The 21,243-nt window shown below is 39.7% G+C and overlaps 1 protein-coding gene across 2 annotated transcripts in view; it reads right to left on the bottom strand.

Moving 5' to 3' along the window:
* Positions 1 to 21,243, bottom strand: part of INTS4 (integrator complex subunit 4) — a 128,307-nt gene that overhangs the window by 52,446 nt on the left and 54,618 nt on the right. For both annotated transcript variants that reach the window (XM_053561375.1, XM_053561374.1), the window contains exons 9-13: positions 14,565 to 14,636; positions 11,880 to 12,054; positions 7,826 to 8,031; positions 4,973 to 5,115; positions 2,743 to 2,858 (exon numbers count right to left, since the gene is read on the bottom strand). In XM_053561375.1, the coding sequence (XP_053417350.1) occupies positions 2,743 to 2,858; positions 4,973 to 5,115; positions 7,826 to 8,031; positions 11,880 to 12,054; positions 14,565 to 14,636 (712 nt within the window). The remainder of the gene's footprint in view (positions 1 to 2,742; positions 2,859 to 4,972; positions 5,116 to 7,825; positions 8,032 to 11,879; positions 12,055 to 14,564; positions 14,637 to 21,243) is intronic.

Consider the following 21,243-nt stretch of genomic DNA (forward strand, 5'->3'; position numbering starts at 1 on the left):
CTAAGTGACTAATGGGCAGGGAGTGTCATAGTATGAATGTGTTGGACAGCAGGTGATTCATATCTGAGTGGGACAGAAAAGGATGGCACGTGATTTTATCCCACTTGTCAGAAGAACATGCAAATTTATGAGTTGTTTATTTCTGGAATATACCATGTAATATTTTCAGGCATGGTAACTGACTTCAGGTAACTGAAACCATGGAAAGCAAATTCAAGAAAAGTGAAATCGCAGGTAAGAGAGTTCTACTGTAATCAGAAATAACCTAAAATGGCCAGGCACAGTGGCTCACGCCTATAATCCTAGCACTCTGGGAGATGAGGCAGAGGATTGCTTAAGTCAGGAGTTCCAGACCAGCCTGAGCAAGAGTGAGAACCCATGTCTACTTAAAAAAAGAAAGAAAAAAAGAAGAAGAAGAAGAAGAAGAAAGAAAAATTAGGTGGATGTTTATGTTGTGGGAGACACCTGTAGTCCTAGCTACTTGGGAGGCTGAAGCTGGAGGATTGCTTGAACCCAGGAGTCTAAGGTTGCCATGAGCTACACTAATGCTAGGGATAAGAGAGTGAGGACTCTCTCTCAAATAGTAATAATAATAATATCCTAAATAAACCAAAAAAATGATTAAACTGTGTTTCACCTATTTGATAGCACATCACACAATCAATAAAAATTATAAAGAATTTAATATTGCTACGCAAGGATGACACACAAATTTGTGAAGCATTCATATTTTTTAGAAAAGCAAATAACAAGAATTTAATATTTCATCATAAGCATTTTTCATAATAAAAAGAATAAGCTCTAAAACAGAGGATATGATACCAGCTATCAAATATTAGCAAATTTTTGTTCATAAAATAAAGCATGTTAAAAAATAACACGCCTGTGGCTCAGTCGGTAAGGCACCGGCCCCATATACTGAGGGTGGCGGGTTCAAACCCGGCCCTGGCCAAACTGCAACCAAAAAATAGCCGGACGTTGTGGCGGGTGCCTGTAGTCCCAGCTACTTGGGAGGCTGAGGCAAGAGAATCGCTTAAGCCCAGAGTTGGAGGTTGCTGTGAGCTGTGTGAGGCCACGGCACTCTACCGAGGGCCATAAAGTGAGACTCTGTCTCTACAAAAAAAAAAAAAAAAGTGAGACTGTCTCTAAAAAAAAAAAATAATAATAATAACAGCAGCAAAATCGCAACTTCAAGCTTTAAAAAAAAATTTTCTTTTTTTGTAGAGACAGAGTCTCACTTTACTGCCCTTGGTAGAGTGCCGTGGCGTCACACAGCTCACAGCAACCTCCAGCTCTTGGGCTTACGTGATTCTCTTACCTCAGCCTCCCGAGCAGCTGGGACTACAGGCGCCCGCCACAACGCCCAGCTATTTTTTTGTTGCAGTTTGGCCGGGGCTGGGTTTGAACATGCCACCCTTGGTATATGGGGCCGGCGCCCTACTCACTGAGCCACAGGCACCACCCCTAAAAAAATTTTTATTTTTTTGAGACAGAGTCTCACTTTGTTGCCCTCGGTAGAGTGCCATGACGTCATAGCTCGCAGCAACCTCCAGCTCTTGGGCTTAGGCGATTCTCTTGCCTCAGCCTCCCAAGTAGCTGGGACTACAGGTGCCCGCCACAATGCCTGGCTATTTTTTGTTGCAGTTTAGCCGGGGCCCAGTTTGAACACGCCACCCTCAGTATATGGTGCTGGTGCCCTGCTCACTGAGCCACATTAAAAGTTTTTAATGTATTTTATTACTTAAACTCTGAACCTCAAATTCATCTTCTGTAAACTAGGAATAAGACCTCCTTCCTGAGTTGCTTAGAAGATCAACAATAAAATGTGTAATGCCTTTACAGTTAGCCCCCATATCCAGGAATCCATGGGATCCATGTCTGTGGATTCAACCTACCTTGATGGAAAATATAAAAGTGTGTGTGTGTGTGTGTGTGTGTGTTACATCCATACCGAACATACTTATACAGAGGTTTTGTTTCTTGTCATTGTTATCTAAACAATACCAAACCGTATACAACTATTTACATAAAAATGCATTAGGTATTATACAAAATCTAGAGATGATTTAAATTATATGGGAGGGGAGCCAGGAGCTGGTAGCTCATGCCTGTAATCCCAGCAGCTCACGAGATTACTCAAGGCCAACAGTTCAAAACTAGCCTTGGTAACATAGCAAGATTCTATCTCTAATAAAATGAAAAAAACATTAGCTGGCCATGATGGCATGCATCTGTGGTCTCAACTACTTAGAAGGCTGAGGCAGGAGGGTCACTTAAGTATAGGAGTTAAGGGCTGCAGTGAGCTACGATCACACCCCTGCACTCCAGCCTGGACAATAAAGTGAGACTATCTCTAAAAAATATAAATAAATGAATAAAGTATATGGAAAGGTGTAGAGGTTATATGCAATTAGTGTACAATTTTGTATTAGGGACTTGAGCATCCACGGATATTAGTATTTGAGGGAGGTCCTGGAACCAATCACCCATAGATACTGAGGGACAACTATAAACAGTATGTACAATACAATAAGTGTTAAATAAATACCAAAAATAATTATTAGTAAAATTATTGTACAAACAAGAATGAAAGCTGAAAATAATAACCATCAGGGTCCCTCAAGACATACTCTTTTACTTAAATGAAATGAAAAACCTAAAACTCAGACCACTCTAGCTACACGCAGAGATAGCAGGGTTCCCAGCCAACACAACAGGGCCTGTCCAAAGAACAGAGGATACAAGCTGGATCATCCATGTCAGGTTCAGCTGTGTCAAAAAATGGGTGGGTGCTCAGAAGCTCTGGCACCAAGGGAAGCACCAGGGTTGGATGCCGACTACCCAGAAATTTCAAACACCTGAAACAAACAAGCAAGAACTCATTTCGGTAAATTAGTAAGTCCTTAAAAAGTACTAATAACTAGAATCAGAAAATACGATTTGCATCTGGAAATTCTCAGCCACATACTTTTGCTAACTCTGTGATATCAGATACCTCACCTAAAGTAAATTCAGTTAATTCATCTAAAAAAAATTGGTTATTGTGAAGATAAAAGAGTTGGTTATTTAGCAAACAGTGATTTTCCTCATTTTTCTTGCCAAGAGAGCTCTGGTTTGGCTCAGGTATCAGGCAGGCATCAAAGTGCTAAGAGAAGGCAGGCTTAGACCAAAGGCTGAATCACTGGCCTCAAGCAATCTTCTCTCCTTTGCCTCCCAAAATGTTAGGATTACAGGCATAAGGCTGTGCCCAGCCTTTCTTGGTAATTGTAAATAAAGCCACCATTCATTGGAAAAAGTGAAAAAAAAAAAAAATAGGTGATAATTAGAATAGGTAACTTCAAAATTCTGACCCACTCTGCAGTTAAATAGGTTTTTGTTCACACTTCTCAAACTCTTTATTTGATAAATATTCTTACACAAATATTCTATGTGGAGCAAATAACTACACATCTTTTTTTTTTTTTTGTAGAGACAGAGTCTCACCTTATCGCCCTCGGTAGAGTGCCGTGGCGTCACACAGCTCACAGCAACCTCCAAATCCTTGGGCTTAGGCGATTCTCTTGACTCAGCCTCCCAAGTAGCTGGGACTACAGGCGCCCGCCACAACGCCCAGCTATTTTTTTGTTGCAGTTTGGCCGGGGCTGGGTTTGAACCCACCACCCTCGGCATATGGGGCCGGCACCCTACCCGCTGAGCCACAGGCGCCGCCCGAACTTCACTACTTCTTTGTGTTGGGAACTACACATCTTATTTTAATGCTAGAAGAACATTCTGTGAAACTTTCTAATAATTCTTTTCATTAAGCAAAACTAATTATCCCTTCTGTGTCGCCACAGAACTACAGTTACAGATACAGGTGTTTATCCCATTATGGTCACCACATACCAAATGATTGAGAGCTCCTTGAAGACAATCAATAAATGTACATGGAATAGAGCTGAACAGATTGTAGAAACATGACCAGCAAAATAAAAAATTAGATATCAAAAGTGTTACCTAGAGTAAGACTCCCTTGGTATTTTCAGTTGTTAATATATTTCCCAAGTACCTTGGATTTAACCCACAGTTTTTCTTCTAGTGACAATTGTTTTTGTTTTTTTTGAGAGTCTCCTTTTGTCGCCCTTGGTAGAGTGCAGTCGCATCATAGCTGATAGCAACCTCAAACTCTTGGGCTCAACCAATTCTCTTGCCTCAGCCTCCTGAATAGCTGGGACTACAGGCACCCACCACAACACTCTGCTATTTTTAGAGATGGAGTCTCATCCTAGCTCAAGCTGGTCTTGAACCTGTAAGCTTAGGCAATCCGTCCGCCTCAGCCTCCCAGAGTGCTAGGATTATAGGCGTGAGCCAACACACCCAGCTTGAGACAAATTTTTTTGAAAAATCAATAAACTATACACAGTTGCAGTGGTCTCATCAAGCAGAGCACACATTTTATATTACACGTATGCAAAGATTCTTCAAAATAAGGTTCATGAATAGTGCTAACAGCTTGATGGTAGTAAAGCTAGAAATAACTAAGTGAAAAAATGATTATGATTTCCCATCTGTAGACAAGTGCTAGACCTACCTCTGATCTCTATGATGATGGCTCTGATTCTTACAAAAATGCAAAATAACAAAGGATTAACATTAATAGGAGAAAGAGAAAATCAAATTGACTCATCCCTAACACCTACTATAGGGCTTGATGCATAGCCAGCATACAGCAGATATGTAAAATTTGCTGAGCATAGCAAAAGGCACATAAGATTTGCTAGGATGGACAAATTAATAAATAATCTAACATGTGATATTCAATTTAGGAATCAGACAGCTGAGAGTTTGGTTAAGTTGAATCAGTTTTCAAAATTAAAAGCAAAATTGAGGTCTATACCCTTAAGCTATGATGATCCACCAAATAACATCAGCATTGTACATTTACCACATTATGGGACTCAGTAAGTAAGAAAACAGGCAAAAAAGTCCTTACTTCCATATGGAGTCCCTATCAGTAGGGTACTTGGTTAAATTTTTCAGCAGCTCCACCAATGCAAGATGAATCCCTTCTTTGGTTGAAACATTAGTACAGCATAAAAGTTCATGAAGAGCCTCTCTAATATCTCTGGATGAATCCTTAAAAAAAAACCAAAAAAAACAGGTAACAATATAATAGTAGTCACTGTTGGTTAGCAGACTCAGCTACCATCTACTATCCCCTTCTACCTAGCCACTGTCCCATCAGCGACGGCCATGTAACAAAGTATGTGGAGGTTTGCCAGCTAAAATTCCTGAAAAAACTTTTGTGTTGTTGATAAATAAAGGATCAGATACAGTAACCCTGCCCCCTTTGCTCTTTACCCTTCCTTCTCCTTCCTGTCTGGAACTCAGTCATGATGCTAAAGGTACATGAGCCTTCTTGCAACTCTGAAAAAGGACAGGCTAAGAATAGAGGCAAAGGGAGAGACAGGGGAACAACTGGTTGACATAACATTTATCAATTAAGTTTGCTGTCTTACGTGGACACTGTACGCCCCAAAACAATACAATACCAACATCAAAGATCACTGATCACAGATCACCATAAGACATAATAATGAAAAAGTCTGAAATATTGCAGAAATTATCAAAATGTAGTAGAGACACAAAGTGAGCACATCCTTTTGGAAAAATGACATCGACAGCCTAGATCAACCAGGCCACAAAAAAACTGTCAGTTTGTAAAAACAGCATCTGTAGAGCACAATAAAGAAAAGGTACACCTATACACACTAAATAAAGGAATAAGGAAAGGAGTAAATTTATCTGATACAAATTTCAAGAAGACTACAAGAATAAGAAACGCTGAAAGAGGCAAACTGAAACATCACTATTCTCCATAAAATCTGGCAATGGTTTCCCATAATGCAAATCAAAACATCTTATAAAGGCCTACAATACTCTTTTTTGTTGTTTGTTTTGGGGTAGAGTGCCATGGCATCATAGCTCACAGCAACCTCAAACTCTTGGGCTTAAGTGATGCTCTTGTCTCAGCCTCCCAAGTAGCCAGGACTACAGGCACCCGCCTTAACACCCAGCTATGTTTAGAGACACAGTCTGACTCATGCCCAGGCTGGTCTCAAACTCCTGTGCTCAGGAGATCCACCTGCTTCACCTCCCTGAGTGCTAGGATTACCATGCCCTGCCAAGGTCTACAATACTTTCTACCTGTCCCCTGTCCATCTCTCAGATCCTCATCTCACAGCCGTGTTCCACTTAACCGTCCTCTTACTCTCTGCTCTGCAGACACACTGAAGCGCATTTGTGCTTACAGAGTCCTTCCACCAGCTGTTGCCTCTACCTTCAGTTCTTTCTTCCAATCATATGTCTGGCTTCTTTTTATCACTCAAGACTCAACTTAAACATCACCTTAGAAAGGCTTTATTAACCACTTAATTTATAGTGCAATTCCCCACTCCTCCATTATATCATTTAAATTCTACATAAAGATTTATTATGATCTGAAATCATTTTTTATTCCACCTTTCTGTAAACTATAAGTTTCATGAGAGCAAGGATCTTATCTTTTGTCACCATTATATTTCTACTACATAAACAGTACTCGTTGAATAAATAAATGAATTTCTCTAGGCAGGGTAGTATCTTAGCATAGCAAATGACAAAAGAAAAGCAAATTCCAGCTGAAGTGTCAGCTAGCTCAGGTTCAAAGCAATGAAGTAGAATGACACAGTATGTGTAAGGGAACAGTGAGTAACAGAATAAAGTTTCGAGACAGTTAAGTTAATGTAAGTCTAAATTCTTAAAACAGAATTACCAGTAAAGGAATATACAAATTATATACCAAGTACTCACAAATAAGCATACCTATGGCTCTGTCAACAATTCTGCACATCGAAACGTAGCTTGGGACATAGTTCAACTACTCAGCAAACATTTCCTAAGTTTCTGATTATGCCAGACACTGCAAAGCAGTAGGAATAAAAACTGAAACAGTCAGGACCCCTACCCCCTTGAAAAGCTGAATCTTGTGAGAGAATAATTATTGAAAAATCCTAGAGAAATATATGCAGGGTATTGTGAGAATACAGAGGTGTAGCCTTTAGTCCACCTAGGGGTTGAGGCAGCAATTAGGAAAGGCTTCCCAGATAGATATGTTCCCTAACACTGGATGTGGGAATAAGCAGAAGTCTGCTTGGTGAGAGTGGCAGTTTTGCAGGTAGAGGGTAAAAAACTGCAGTGAAGGCAAAATGGTGAACAAAAAAGCATGAAGTGTTAGAAGTGACCACAACATAAAGTTCAAAGTGAGGAGCAGTGGAAAAGATAACCAAAAAAGAAAGGAGTGGCCAGATGACCAGCCCACGCATGAAGAACAATAAACAAAATGTAAACTTATCTTACTAGAAAAAATACATGAAAACTTACAAAGATGTAAAATTCAGGAAAAATCTTAAAGAAGTGCTAAGCAACTAAGAGAATGGTAAGGACCTTCAGAACTGAAGCGCCCAATCTGTTTTCTAAAGTATGTAGCAGAAATCTGCAAGAAAGACTCTAATAACTAAGCATCAAATTACTATCCCTTTCACATCTAAACCCTATCTCTCCCAAATGAAAAATGGAAAACAGAGGCCAGATCTCATTTACAAATACTCTGAAAAACTTCAGTATTTGCAAATAAAATCCAGACACTTTTTCTTCCATTTTGGGGAAGGAGTGTGTTGGGAAGCCAGAATTGTGCTGCCTGAAACACTGTTGTATCATCAATACCTCCCACAATGCCCGATTTTAAAAGGAGGGGAGCACTCAGCAGACATCTGATGAAGAAATGGGTAACAAGCTGGAAACTCACCTCTAGCACAGCCAGGACAGTGTCAAGCTGATCTTCTCGGAGGGTGATATTGTTAGAGATTTTTCTCATAGCATGTATGGACTGCAGACGTACTTCCTCAATCTCATCGTTAAACATGTCAACCAGGAAATCAAGGCACTTCTCAGCAAAAGAGGGTGAAGACTGGGCCAGCATGCAGAGAGCCTCCACAGCAGCAATACGGACCTCTAGAGAAAATGGGACAAATAAAAGCGCACATGAGTGCACACAGTGGCACACACCTGCAGGCCCAACTACTCAGGAGGCTGAGGCAGGAGGATCACTTAAACCCAGGAGTTTGAGGCCAGCCCGGGCAACACAGCAAGACCCTGGTTCTTATAAAAAAAATTTATAAAGAAAATCATTGCATATGAAATTAACCATGGGAAAAATCCAAGATGGATTCTTTCTCCTTTATACTGTCTTTCATTCTCTACTCATTTCACTCTCCAAACTCACCCTGGGAGAGCTCCGTGCCTACATTTTAGATACTATCTTCTCATTGACCTAACAACATGGAGCTTGGTGTCACAAAGATAAAAGATTAAGTCTGATTCCACATACATGTGATCAAGTCACATGTCTCTCTACAGAAAGTGAATTTCTTGACAACTAAGTTGTCTTATCTCAATATTCTGACCATATTATTTTTAAAAAGTTATTAAATATTATCATTATTATTAAGATTAAAATAGATTAAAGGTAATTATTATCATTTTAGAGATAAGATTCAGCAAAGCAAATTATCTTGCCTCAAAGTTAATTAGGACTAATTAAGTCTAGGCTAGCATCATATGGTAGTTATAAGGACATGCTTTGGAATGATATAGGTCTCAGAACAAATCACAGAGAGTGATCCTTCAACTAACTTGGATTGTGATCATGAATAAGCAACTTAACTTCCTAGCACTTCAATTTTCTTACCTGTTAAATGTGAGATAATATCCATTTCCTCACAGAGTTGTTAGCACTAAATCAAATAATGCAGTTAAAGCACACAGCACACTGCCTGGCATATGTTAAAAAGCTCAGTAAGCATCAGCTAGGGCATACATATGGGTTCTGAAAGTACCTTGAAAACTGAGGCATGTCTTTTACCCCTCTGCCTGCTCAGAACATGTAAGGATATAGCCATTGTACCCAGGAAGCCCTTCGTTCATTGAACAATAAATGCTTCCTGAACACATGCTGTATGCCAGGCCCTGTATGAAGTACTAGGATACAGACCCGAGAAGTGAGTAAGATACAGACAATGTTCACAGGCTTCTATACATGGTTGTTCTATTCCAGTGGTTCCCAAATGGTTCTATAACAAAAGTACAGTTTCAAAACAAGACAATAAAACCGAAAGCTGCAGTTAAAACTCACAAATGCAATCTGTTCCATGTATAAGAGAGGCCTTACAGACACATTAAAAGTAGAATTACTACATTAAAAAGAGATTTTTCATATTCCCTGATGGTTATGAATTATTCCTTTTCATCAGAAGGGACATATTCACTTCACATTCACAATAATATTATTTTTCAGGTATGGGGTCTTGCTATACATATGTATATTGCCCAGGCTGGTCTCAAACTCCTGGCCTTAAGAGATCCTCATGCCTCAGTCTCTTGAGTAGCTGTGATTACAGGTGCACACTACCACACTCAGCTCACTTCATAATAATATAAACATGGAATTGCTAATAATTATAAAGTAAGCCAGAGATGAACCCAAACGTCCCAGGATTTTATCCATTCCACCACACTGACTCATGCATGATCTTTGCAAGTGCATCCAGGGAATCAGAAGCAGAACTTCTCATGAGCATAAGATAATCAATATGACCTGAGCTGATGCAACTCCATGCAGAAGCAAGAAAATTTGGTATTTAACTCTAGCCAAGCTATAGGCAAGTAAATTTACATTTTTCCATCAAACTTTTTGGAATGCTAAAAATAAGTCACAGACTCAATAAGGATCCAGGGCAGAGAATCTGCTGTACTAGGGGGCATAAAAAGACTAATCCTCAGCATCTGAAAATGTATAATGAGATATGACTTAGCTACATACTAGCTTTGTACTTAGTATTGAAGATACAAAGATGAACAAGAATAAGACTGTTTCCCAATGGTTACAAACAAGAATGGTTAATTGTATTACAGAGTGAGGAGTGCTACTATGGACAAGCACAGGGAATGTAAGAAAATGCACAGGAGGCATATAGCCCAGTCAATGGGATCAGAGTTGGCTTTCTGGAATAACCGACCCCCAAAACAATGCCTGAAGGAGCTGTTAAACCAAAAGAAAGAAAAAGACGAACTGCATATACAAAATCCCAATAGGTAAGGAGACCACGGATGAATCAGAAGACTAGAAGTGTGTCAGGTACACTAGAGTCTACAGCCAATGAAACAAGGCCCTGTTTCACTCCAAGCAATGTGCCCCTAAAGTCCAAATTTACCCAGAATTTTAGAATATGATAAAATTAGAATGCTGCCATATCTGATACTGGTTATGGTCTACTCACTTTCCAAACGTAATTTAATTAAATATAGTGACAAACTGAAAACTGTATAACTAAACCACATAAACATTAACTATATAATTAAACTGTATAAACCTTGTAACATTAAACATTCAACTATAGAAATTAACAAAGAAAATGCTAACAGAAACATAATAAAGTAAGTTTCAGTTACTTACCTTAGGGTAATATGGATTAGACTTAATAATGAGACTTCCAAATTATCTAATACTATTTATAAATTGGAATCATGTTTCAAGTTGATAAAAAAGAAAAGGAAGCTTTAACTATTTCTATATATATAATATGGAACATCTTAGAGCAAATTGGATAGGGTAACTCAATTCTTACATCTACTGATAAAAAACTGCCTTTCAAAAATAATATTCTTGCTCTTCTAAGTTCTATCCTGAGACTTTTTTTTTTTTTTGTAGAGATAGAGTCTCACTTTATCGCCCTTGGTAGAGTGCCGCAGCCTCACACAGCTCACAGCAACCTCCAACTCCTGGGCTTAGGCGATTCTCTTGCCTCAGCCTCCCGAGTAGCTGGGACTACAGGAGCCCGCCACAACGCCCGGCTATTTTTTGGTTGCAGTTTGGCCAGGGCCGGGTTTGAACCCGCCACCCTCGGCATATGGGGCCGGCGCCAAAGTCTCACTTTGCACTCTCGGTAGAGTGCTGTGAAATCATAGCTCACAGCAACCTCAGACTCCTGGGCTTAGGCGATCCTCCTGCTACAGGTCCCTGCTATTCTCACAAAAATGTCTTTAAAAATGAAGGTAAAATAAAGTCTTTATCAGTCATATGAAGGCTTTACAGTCAAGACAAACCTTGCTTCTGTCTCTTCCTGGCTAAGTGACCAATACCAAATTATTGCTATGAAGATCAACTTCCTTTTTTTCCCCGAGACTAGAGTCTCATTATGTTGCCCTTGGTAGAGTGCTGTGGCGTCACAGCTCACAGCAACCTCAAACTCTTGGGCTTAAGCGATTCTCTTGCCTCAGTCTCCAAAGTAGCTGGACTACAGGTGCCCGCCACAACACCCAGATATTTTTTGTTGCAGATGTCATTGTTGGTTAGCTGGCCCAGGCCGGGTTTGAACCCGCCACCCTCGGTGTATGTGGCTGGTGCCATAAACACTGTGCTATGGGCACCGAGCCGTAAATATCAATTTTTAACTGCCAGTTATTCAGTGCTTACTATGTATAGGTCATGTGATTGTACCTAGTGCTTTACGCATATATAGACTCATTTAATTCTTACAAGTTATTTTATTACCATTTTGTAAAAATTCTGGAATCTGAACATAAATTAGCTCAGCCCAAAGCCCATGCTTTTAACAACTGAATTATACATATTACTTGGGCCTCAGCCTCTTCTGTTTGTAAAATAAAACTCATAAGTACTTGACAGAGTGACTGTGAAGACTAACAAGACCATGTGTATAAATACATCACCCAGTTCAATGTGTGACACATTGTAGTCCCTCCATAAAAGAGAGCTATCATTATGATGCAGTCATACATACCATACATCTCGTCTTCCAATCCATGAACAAAAGCTCCACAAGCTCCTGACTCAATCAAGTTCACAGACCCAGTATCTACTTCTTCCTTGGGAGCATCATCTCCCCACTTCCTGCCGCTGGAAAACTCCCCTGAACTGTAAAGTTCCTTGGCACGCTCATGTGCAGTACGTTTCCTCTGGAGAGAACGACAATTACCAATTGCAGGAGGTTCATGAAGGGACGCTAAGGTGCTCCCTGAGAACATGGGAAGGTCGGAAATAAAACTGCTTTTTGAGAGTTACACTTTAAAAAAAATTACTCAGGGGTTTAGATCAGACAAATGCAAATTCAATTCCAAAGTGAGACCTAAGGCTCATAGGCTACCACAGCTGAGAGTAACCTAATTAAAGAGGATAAAGATAGCTAAGGAGTGTGTTAATCAGGCAAGTGGTTTAGCCTGCCATGGCAACAACATAGAAAAGGGAGAGCCAGAGAAGCAAATAATGGTAGTGTCCCTCCAAACAATGTCTTGGGTAAACAATATACTGATTCTAGAAAACAACTGTTTTCAATCCCAGTAAAAGTAATTCTCTATTTGGCAACACTGGGATCTGCTTGAGCAACAGTGTACCCATCAGATAATCTAGTGAATTTACATTCCAAACAGATCCGCTAAGGAGGAATATACTGGTCAGCAAAAGTAAACATCCAGTCCACTTGACAGTTATGCTACTCACAGCACTGATTTTTATCAATACGTCAACTTCTCACGAACCTTCGTAGTGAGTCTATACCCTCATGGCTGATCATATCAGAGGCAATGATGAGATATGGCACCTGAGTGTGCAAGCCTGTGGGTCAGGTCCAACATCAAAGCTTGTACCTTGTGATGTGTTTTAGAAACTCTTGCCATTACCCACCTCTCCCCCATTCACCATGAGCATTTCCTTCTACCACATCACGCACAAAGAGTACTTAAAATCAAATGTTAACCTCCAATCAAGGCAATGCCCTGCAGGAAAGAATGTGGTAATGTTTCCTAAAGCAGAGATGCAACTCCATAACTATTCCTAAGAATTTATCTCATGAAATAACTCCAAAAAAAGAAAAGCGCTAATATACAAGAAGACAACATTATTTATGTGATTTATACTGGTGGAAAAATCTGGAGAATCTAAATGTCTAATATACTGAAAGGGCTAAAAAGTTATCGCACATCTACTTTACAGAATATTATGTAATCTGTAAAAACACTAAGAATGAAGGTGCAACATGAAAAAAAGAGCACATAGCTGGGCAATGTGGCTCACACCTGTAATCCCAGCACTCTGGGAGGCTGAGGCAGGCAGACTGCTTGAGCTCGAGTTGGAGACTAGCCTGAGCAAGAGCAATACTCCACCTCTAAAAATAGCTGGGCATTGTGGCGGGCACCTGTAGTCCCAGCTACTCGGGAGGCTGAGGCAAGAGGCTCACTTGAGCCCAGGAGTCTGAGGTGGTTGTGAGCTATGACGCCTTGGTACCCTACTGGGGGTGACAAAGTGAGACTCTGTCTCAAAAAATAAATAAATAAAAAGCATATAATACAGGCTCGGCTCCTATAGCACAGTGGGTACAGTGCCAGCCAAACAAACCAAGGGTGGCGGGTTCGAACCTGGCCCTGGCCTGCTGGATGACAATGACAACTGCAACAAAAAATATCCTGGCATTGTGATGAGTGCCTGCAGTCCTAGCTGTTTGGGAGGCTGAGGCAGGAGAATTGATTAAAAAAAAAAAAAAAAAGCACATGATATACTGGTAAATGTAACAAGTAGACTACAAAATTATCTACATACAATAATTCAATGTTTAAAATATACCTAAGAAAAGGAGCTGGGAGAAACATACAAAATGACCAAAGTCATTATATTAGGGTAGTGGGAATATGAGTAAATTATTTCCCCTTTGCCTCTATTTATCAAAAATTTCCTAACTCTTTATTATCACTTTTATAATTAAAAAATTGAAGTACTGACAATGAATGTACATATTATTTTCTTTTTTTTTTTTTTTTTTGTAGAGACAGAGTCTCACTTTATGGCCCTCGGTAGAGTGCCGTGGCCTCACACAGCTCACAGCAACCTCCAACTCCTCGGCTTAAGCGATTCTCTTGCCTCAGCCTCCTGAGTAGCTGGGACTACAGGCGCCCGCCACAATGCCCGGCTATTTTTTGGTTGCAGCTTGGCCGGGGCCGGGTTTGAACCCGCCACCCTCGGTATATGGGGCCAGCGCCCTACCGACTGAGCCACAGGCACCGCCCTACATATTATTTTCTCAGACTCATATTTGGTCCTGCCAATCATGTTAGAAAACCATCCCAGCCTAAGCTTAAGGACATTCCATAAGAGGCATTCTGTTAGTGTTTGGAGATCACTTTCCCATGGGTTGAAAAGAGTTATCCTAGCATATAATACCGTTTCACAAAAAGAGAACAGTCCTTTGTAGTTTCTAACAAATAGAAAGTTAATCTGTCCTCTTCTTTGTAAAACACAACCTGCACAAAGTATTTCATTACAATAATACAAAATTTCATTTAAATTAAAATGTAATCTAGTCACCCTACATTAATTTTAAAAATGCACAGGCTGCTAAATTAAAACATAACTCAACATATAGCCACACTGATACTGGTTACAGAAACCCATTAAAACAACAAAGAATTCAAGTTACCCTCAGATCTGACATCAGCTTCTTGTCAAGGGTCTGCTCCAAGAAATGAGAACTGACTTGCTCCATAGAGCCCTAAAAAAAGAAAGAATCCAGAGCATTTAAAACAACTCTTCTGATTTAAAACATTATCTTAAAATTCAAAGTTTGCAGCTGTAGCAGCCCGTATAGCCCATGGCTAGGAGTGAGTTATTACAAGTAACACCTGTATAGCTCAATAATGGAACACCTTGGTGAAAAGGGCATGGGGAGGGATTTAGCTCTTGTAAAAGCATGAGAGAGCTCTCGAGATGACAGCATTGGTGAATTGGCAATCTCTACACCTGTGGTGTTGAGCGGCCCCAGATCAGCCCTATATTAGGTTGGAGGAGAAGGCACTCAGGAGTGAGCTCATTCTATCAGGGACCGCTCACTCTTGATTCTGTCTCCTCTCCAGCTTGCAGAACGCCAGCACTGCGTCTTTCTGCTGAAGATCACTGAGTTCTGCTAAAGACTAAGATCTATCTTTCTAAGAAGATTGCTTTACTCTCTCAAAGACTATCTTCCTCCCCACACTTGCTAAAGTAAATAGCCCTCAGGCACATAAGAGCAATTCTTCCTGAGCAGGTAGCTTAGTGGTTCGCATCTGGAACCTAGATAAGCCAGGGCAGGAGACCAACCCAGTGCCAGGCCCTGATAAGTGGCATCCAACTTAAATGAATAAACTTTAAGCCAACTTAAATGAATAAAGACAACATTATTGGGCAGCACCTATGGCTCAGTGGGTAGGGCGCCAGTCCCATATACCAAGGGTTCAAACCCAGCCCCGGCCAAACTGCAACAAAAAAATAGCCAGGTGTTATGGCGGGCGCCTATAGTCTCAGCTACTCGGGAGGCTGACGCAAGAGAATCACCTAAGCCCAAGAGCTGGAGGTTGCCGTGAGCTGTGATACTACAGCACTCTACCGAAGGCAATAAAAAAAAAAATAATAATAATAAAATAAAGACAACATTATTCATGATAGTAAAGATGCCTATGGGTTCTGAATCATCAGGAAAATAACAAAAATACAGTGGCAGCTAATACCTAAATAGAGCTTACTATGTGTCATGTACTATTCTAAGAGCTTTATACGCATATTAACTCTACAAAGTAAAAACTACTATTAGTCTCATTCCACATATGGGGAAAAGAAGATATAAAAAGATTAAGTACACATTCAAAGTCACAAAGAGAATCAATTCCAGAGCTGTGATATTACACCCAGGTTCCAGAATCCTCTATACTTTAACCACTACTCTCCACACCTGTTTATTACATTCTTCCATTCATCTGTTCATTTATTCACACATTCAATAAAACAAGTACTGCCAGGTATAATGGCTCATGCCTGTAATACCCTGTTTCCTCAAAAATAAGACAGTGTCTTATTTTAAGGTGTGCTCCCAAAGATGTGCTAGGTCTTATTTTCAGGGGACGTCTTATCTTTCCTGTAAGTAGGTCTTATTTTCAGAGGAAACAGGGTACTAACAATTTGGGAGGCTGAGGCAGGAGTATAGCTTGAAGGCAGAAGTTTGACACCAGCCTGGGCAACATAATAAGACCACGTCTCTACAAAAAAATTTTTAAATTAGCTATGTGTGGTGGCATAAGCCTGTAGTCCTTGATTATTGGGAGGCTGAAGCAGAAGGATCATTTCAGTCCAAGAGTTTGAGGTTGCAGTGAGCTATGATGACACCACTGCAGACAACAGAGCCAGACCCTACCTCAAAAATTAAATAAATAAATAAATGCAAATATTTATTTAGCAACATTCAGTTATATGCCTGCAGTCAGCAGAACAAGAATACAAAAAATAAAGATAGCAACTCTACGCTCAAGGATCTCACAGACTTGAGGGAAACTGATAAGCAAAGACATAACTGCAATGTGTTATGAAATATCATTACTATAGTACACATGTAGCATACAGCCTATGGCTAGGAGGAGTGAGAGTTCTAAGAAATACCTGGATAGCTCAATGGAACACCTTAGTGAAAAGGGCATGGAGAGGGATTTAGCTCTCCTAACAAGCATGAGAGCTCGTGAGATGAGAGCAGTGATGAGTTGGCAGTCTCTACACCCGTGGTGTTGAGAGGCACTAGATTAGCCTTATATTAGGCTGGAGGAGCAGGCAGTTGGGGGCGTGCGCATTCTATCGCTGACTCGCTTACTCTAACTCTGTCTCCTCTTCTGCCTGCAGAACGCCAGTATGGCGTCTCTCTGCTGAAGGTTACCAAGCTCTGCTAAAGACTAAGATCTGTCTATTCTAAGAAGACTGCTTTACTCTGTCTAAGACACTCTCTCTCCAGCTAAAGTAGATAGCCCTCAGGCACCTAAGAGAAATGGTTCCGGAGCAAGGTAATTTAGTGGTCCGCGTCCATGAACCTAGATAAGCCAGGCCTGAGAACTGGCCAGTCCTGGGCCCTGACAAGTGGTGTCAGAAGTGAGTTGTGACACACACATCTATAAAGGATGCTGTGCAAGTGAAGAGAACAAGCAGAACAGGGTACAGGCGAGAGAAGTAGGTTTGGGAAATGGGAAGTCATAGCTAAATGATGTAAGAGAGAATGCCAAGTAAAACATTAAGTGGTTTTAGGAACGGAACCTAGGATGGGGGTGCTGAAAATGAGGCAGGACAGACAGAACATAGAAGGCCTTATTTGCCACGGTAAGGCATTTGTCTTATGAATAATAATTAGATAATCTATTAAACAGTGAGCTAAAACCGTGCAAAATATTTTACCTATAGTTTTCACATTTACACCTCCCAATAATCCCATAAAGAATGTACCTTTTCATCTCATTGGTTAGATGAAAAATTGAGGCTAAAGTTAAGTAACTTGCTCATTTCAAGTTAGGAAGAACATAGATCTGTATTTCATAAAGGCCATCTACAACATTGGAAAAGGAAGAAAATAATAAAACTCAGGAAAATAACAAAATAAAAGCTAAAAAAATTCAAAAGATCAACAAAATAAAATACTGTTTTCTTAAAAGATAAAATTAGCAAACCTTTAGCTAGACTAATAAAAAAAAGAGAAGATTCATGGGGTGGCGCCTGTGGCTCAAGGAGTAGGGCGCCGGTCCCATATGCCGGAGGTGGCAGGTTCAAACCCAGCCCCAGACAAAAAAAACCACAAAAAAAAAAAAAAATAGAGAAAATTCAAATAAATAAAATCAGAGATGAAAAGGAAACATCATAACTGATACCCCTGAAATACAGTCATAAGAAACTATTATGTGACCACAGATACCACCAAAAAACTGTAGAAGCTAATAAATAAATTCAGTAAAGTTTCAGGACATAAATTTAGAGACAAAAATCAGTAGTGTTTCTGTATACGAAGAATGAAATATCTGAAAAAGAAATGAAGAAAACTGTTCCAGTTACAATAGCTATATAAAAAAAATTCCTAGAAATAAACTTAACAAAAAGATAAAAGATCCCTACACTAAAAACCATAAAACTTTGATAGAACAAATGTAAGAGAAGACACAAAGAAATGGAATAATATCACACGTTCACGAATTAGATGAATTAATACAGTAAAAAATGGCCAAATCTAAATCTACAGATTTAATGCAATCTCTATCAAAATACCAAAGACATTCTTCAAAGAAAGAGAAAATACAACCCTGAAATTCATATGGAACCACAAAGGACCCTGAATAGCCAAAGCAATCCTGAATAAAAAGAACAAAGGTTAAGGCATCGTATTAACTGACTTCAAAATACACGATAAAACAGTATGGTACTGGCATAAAAAGCAGATATATAGACCAACAGAACAGAATAGACATCTCAGAAATAAATTCACACATCTACAACCAAATGATTTTTGACAAAGTTTCCAAGAACACACATTGGGGAAATGACAGTGTCTGCAGTAAATGTTGCTGGGAAAACTGGATATCCACATGCAGAAAACCAATACTAGATCCCTACCTCTCACTACATAGAACAATCAACTCAGAAAGGATTAAAGACTTAAATGTAAAACCTCAAATGATGAAACTATTAGAAGGGGAAATGCTTCATGACATTGGCCTGGGGAAGGATTTTTTACATAATATCTCAACATACAAGCAACAAAAGTAAAAACACATAATGGAACTACATCAAACTAAAAAGCTTTTGTTTTTTAATTTGGGAGATCTCAGAAAGCTTTGCACAGCAAAGAAAACTATCAACAAAGTGAAGAGACAACAACCTACAGAATGCAAGAAAATATTTGCAAACTATACATCTGACAAAGGGTTAATATCCAAGTATATAAGAAACATTAACTATTCAATAGCAGAGACCTAACTAAATAACCCAATTTAAAAATGGGCAAACGATCTAAATAGATATTTCTCAAAAGAAGACATACAAATGCCCAACAGGTATATGAAAAATTCTCAACATACTAATTGCTATGGATTGGATATGGTTGACTTGGCCCTGCTAAGTCTCATGTTGAAATTTTATCTTCAATGTTGGAGGTGGGGCCTGGTGGGAGGCATCTGTATCCTGGAGGTAGGTCCCTCCTGAATGGCTTGGTGAAGGGGTGAGTGAGTTCTCACTTAGTTCCCTCAAGCACTGGTTATTGAAAAAGTCTGGCACCTACTGGCTCTCTCTCTGCTTCCTCTCTTACCAGGCGATGTCCCCTTCCTGACCCTCACCAGCGGCAGATGCTGATGTGCTTTTCGTACAGCCTGCAGAACCATTAGCCAAAATAAGCCTCTTTTCTTTATAAATTAGCTTCAGTTAGTCCTCTGTAACAACACAGATTATGATACTAATCTTTAAGGAATACAAATGAAAACCACAATGAGATACTACCTTATTCCAGTCAGAATGGCTATTATCAAAAAGACAAAAGAAAAACAACTGTTGGCAAGGATGTGAAGAAAAGGGAACATTCATACACTGTTGGTGGGATTGTAAACTATCACAGCCATTATGGAAAATGGCATACAGATTCCTCAAATTATTAAAAATAAAACTAGTATATTATCTAGTAATCTCACTAATGGATATATACCCAAAGTAAATTAGATTAGTACATTACAGAGATATCTGCACTCCCATGTTTATTGACTCACTATTTATAATAACCAAATGTCCAACAACAGATGAATGGGTTAATAAAATGTGTATTTACACAATGGAATACTAGTCAGTCATAAAAAGAATAAATTCCTGTCATTTGTGACAACATGGATGAACCTGGAAGATAAATAAGCCAGGCACAGAAAGACAAATATCACATGATATACCACTCATACATAGAATTAAAGAAAAGAAAAGTTGGTATCATAAAGGCTGAGAATATAACAGTGATTACTGAAGACTGGAGAGGGAAAGGGGCTGAGAGATGGGGTAAGGTTTACAGGCGAAAAACCTATATGTAAGACTTTTATACAGATTATTTCTGTGAGAGTAAGTTAAAAGTCTTTGGGAGACAGAATGCAAAAACCTGGCTAGCACTCCATTATTGTTACAGGCCTGGTCATGTAAGAGACAGGGCTTGTTGACTTTTGGCCTAAGCATGGAGGCAGGGCTTGAAAGCAGGCTCTGTATATCTCAGGAATTTCCAAACTGCTCCCTTAAGATGGATGACTACCTCCAGATGGTCTGTTAAAGGTCAAGGCATTGTAGACCTTTGGTCCTAGGAGTTCTATCTTCTGTCAGTTTGACCTATAGGAGCTTTGGTTTTTATGGTTTGCTACTTTTAGTTACTTAGCATAAGAAACAACTTTAGATAAGGTTAGAAGTGTTGTTATCAGCTAAGCTGTAGCCATCCTGGCACCAGGTGGTTAGGGCCTGGGTCTTTGAGTTAGAGCTAGTAGATTATTGATTTATGATGCGTACATGTGCAGTACTGCCTATAAAAGTGGTGGTAAAATAAAGATCTCTTGTCACACGCCTAAGAGAGCAGTGATCTCCTTTTCTGTTAGACAATTTCAATTGCAGGACCTATGGTCTGCAATGCTGCATGCATTCACAACCCACAACAGAGGTTGGACAGTGGATACAAGTTATAATTAGATAGAAAGAATAAATTCTAGTGTTCATTTGCGCATGAGGGTGACTATGGTTAACAGTAAAATATTGTATATTAAAAATTAGAAAAAAGGCTTTTGAAAGTACTTGTCACAAAGAAATAATAAATACAGAGGTGGCAGATATACAAACTATCCAATGTGGGTCATTATTCAATATAGATATGTATCAAAACATAAAACTGTATCCCATAAATATGTATAATTACAATGTGTCAATTTAAAAATTAGTTTGTGGCGGGGCGCCTGTAGTCCCAGCTACTCGGGAGGCTGAGGCAAGAGAATCGCTTAAGCCCAGGAGTTGGAGGTTGCTGTGAGCTGTGTGATGCCAGAGCACTCTACCGAGGGCCATAAAGTGAGACTCTGTCTCTACAAAAAAAAAAAAAAACTAGTAATTTTTTTTTGCAGTTTCTGGCCGGGGCTAGGTTTGAACCCACCACCTACAGCATATGGGGCCGGCGCCCTACTCCTTTGAGCCACAGGCACCGCCCCAAATTAGTAATTTTTAAAAAAAGATTGTATGTTATTCTGGCTGGGGCCTTAGCACAGTGATTACGGTGCAAGCCACATACACTGAGGCTGGCAGGTTCAAACCCGGCCTGGACAGCTAAA

Source organism: Nycticebus coucang, chromosome 14, assembly GCF_027406575.1.
Source record: "Nycticebus coucang isolate mNycCou1 chromosome 14, mNycCou1.pri, whole genome shotgun sequence".
In the NCBI taxonomy this organism is placed as follows: Eukaryota; Metazoa; Chordata; class Mammalia; order Primates; family Lorisidae; genus Nycticebus; species Nycticebus coucang.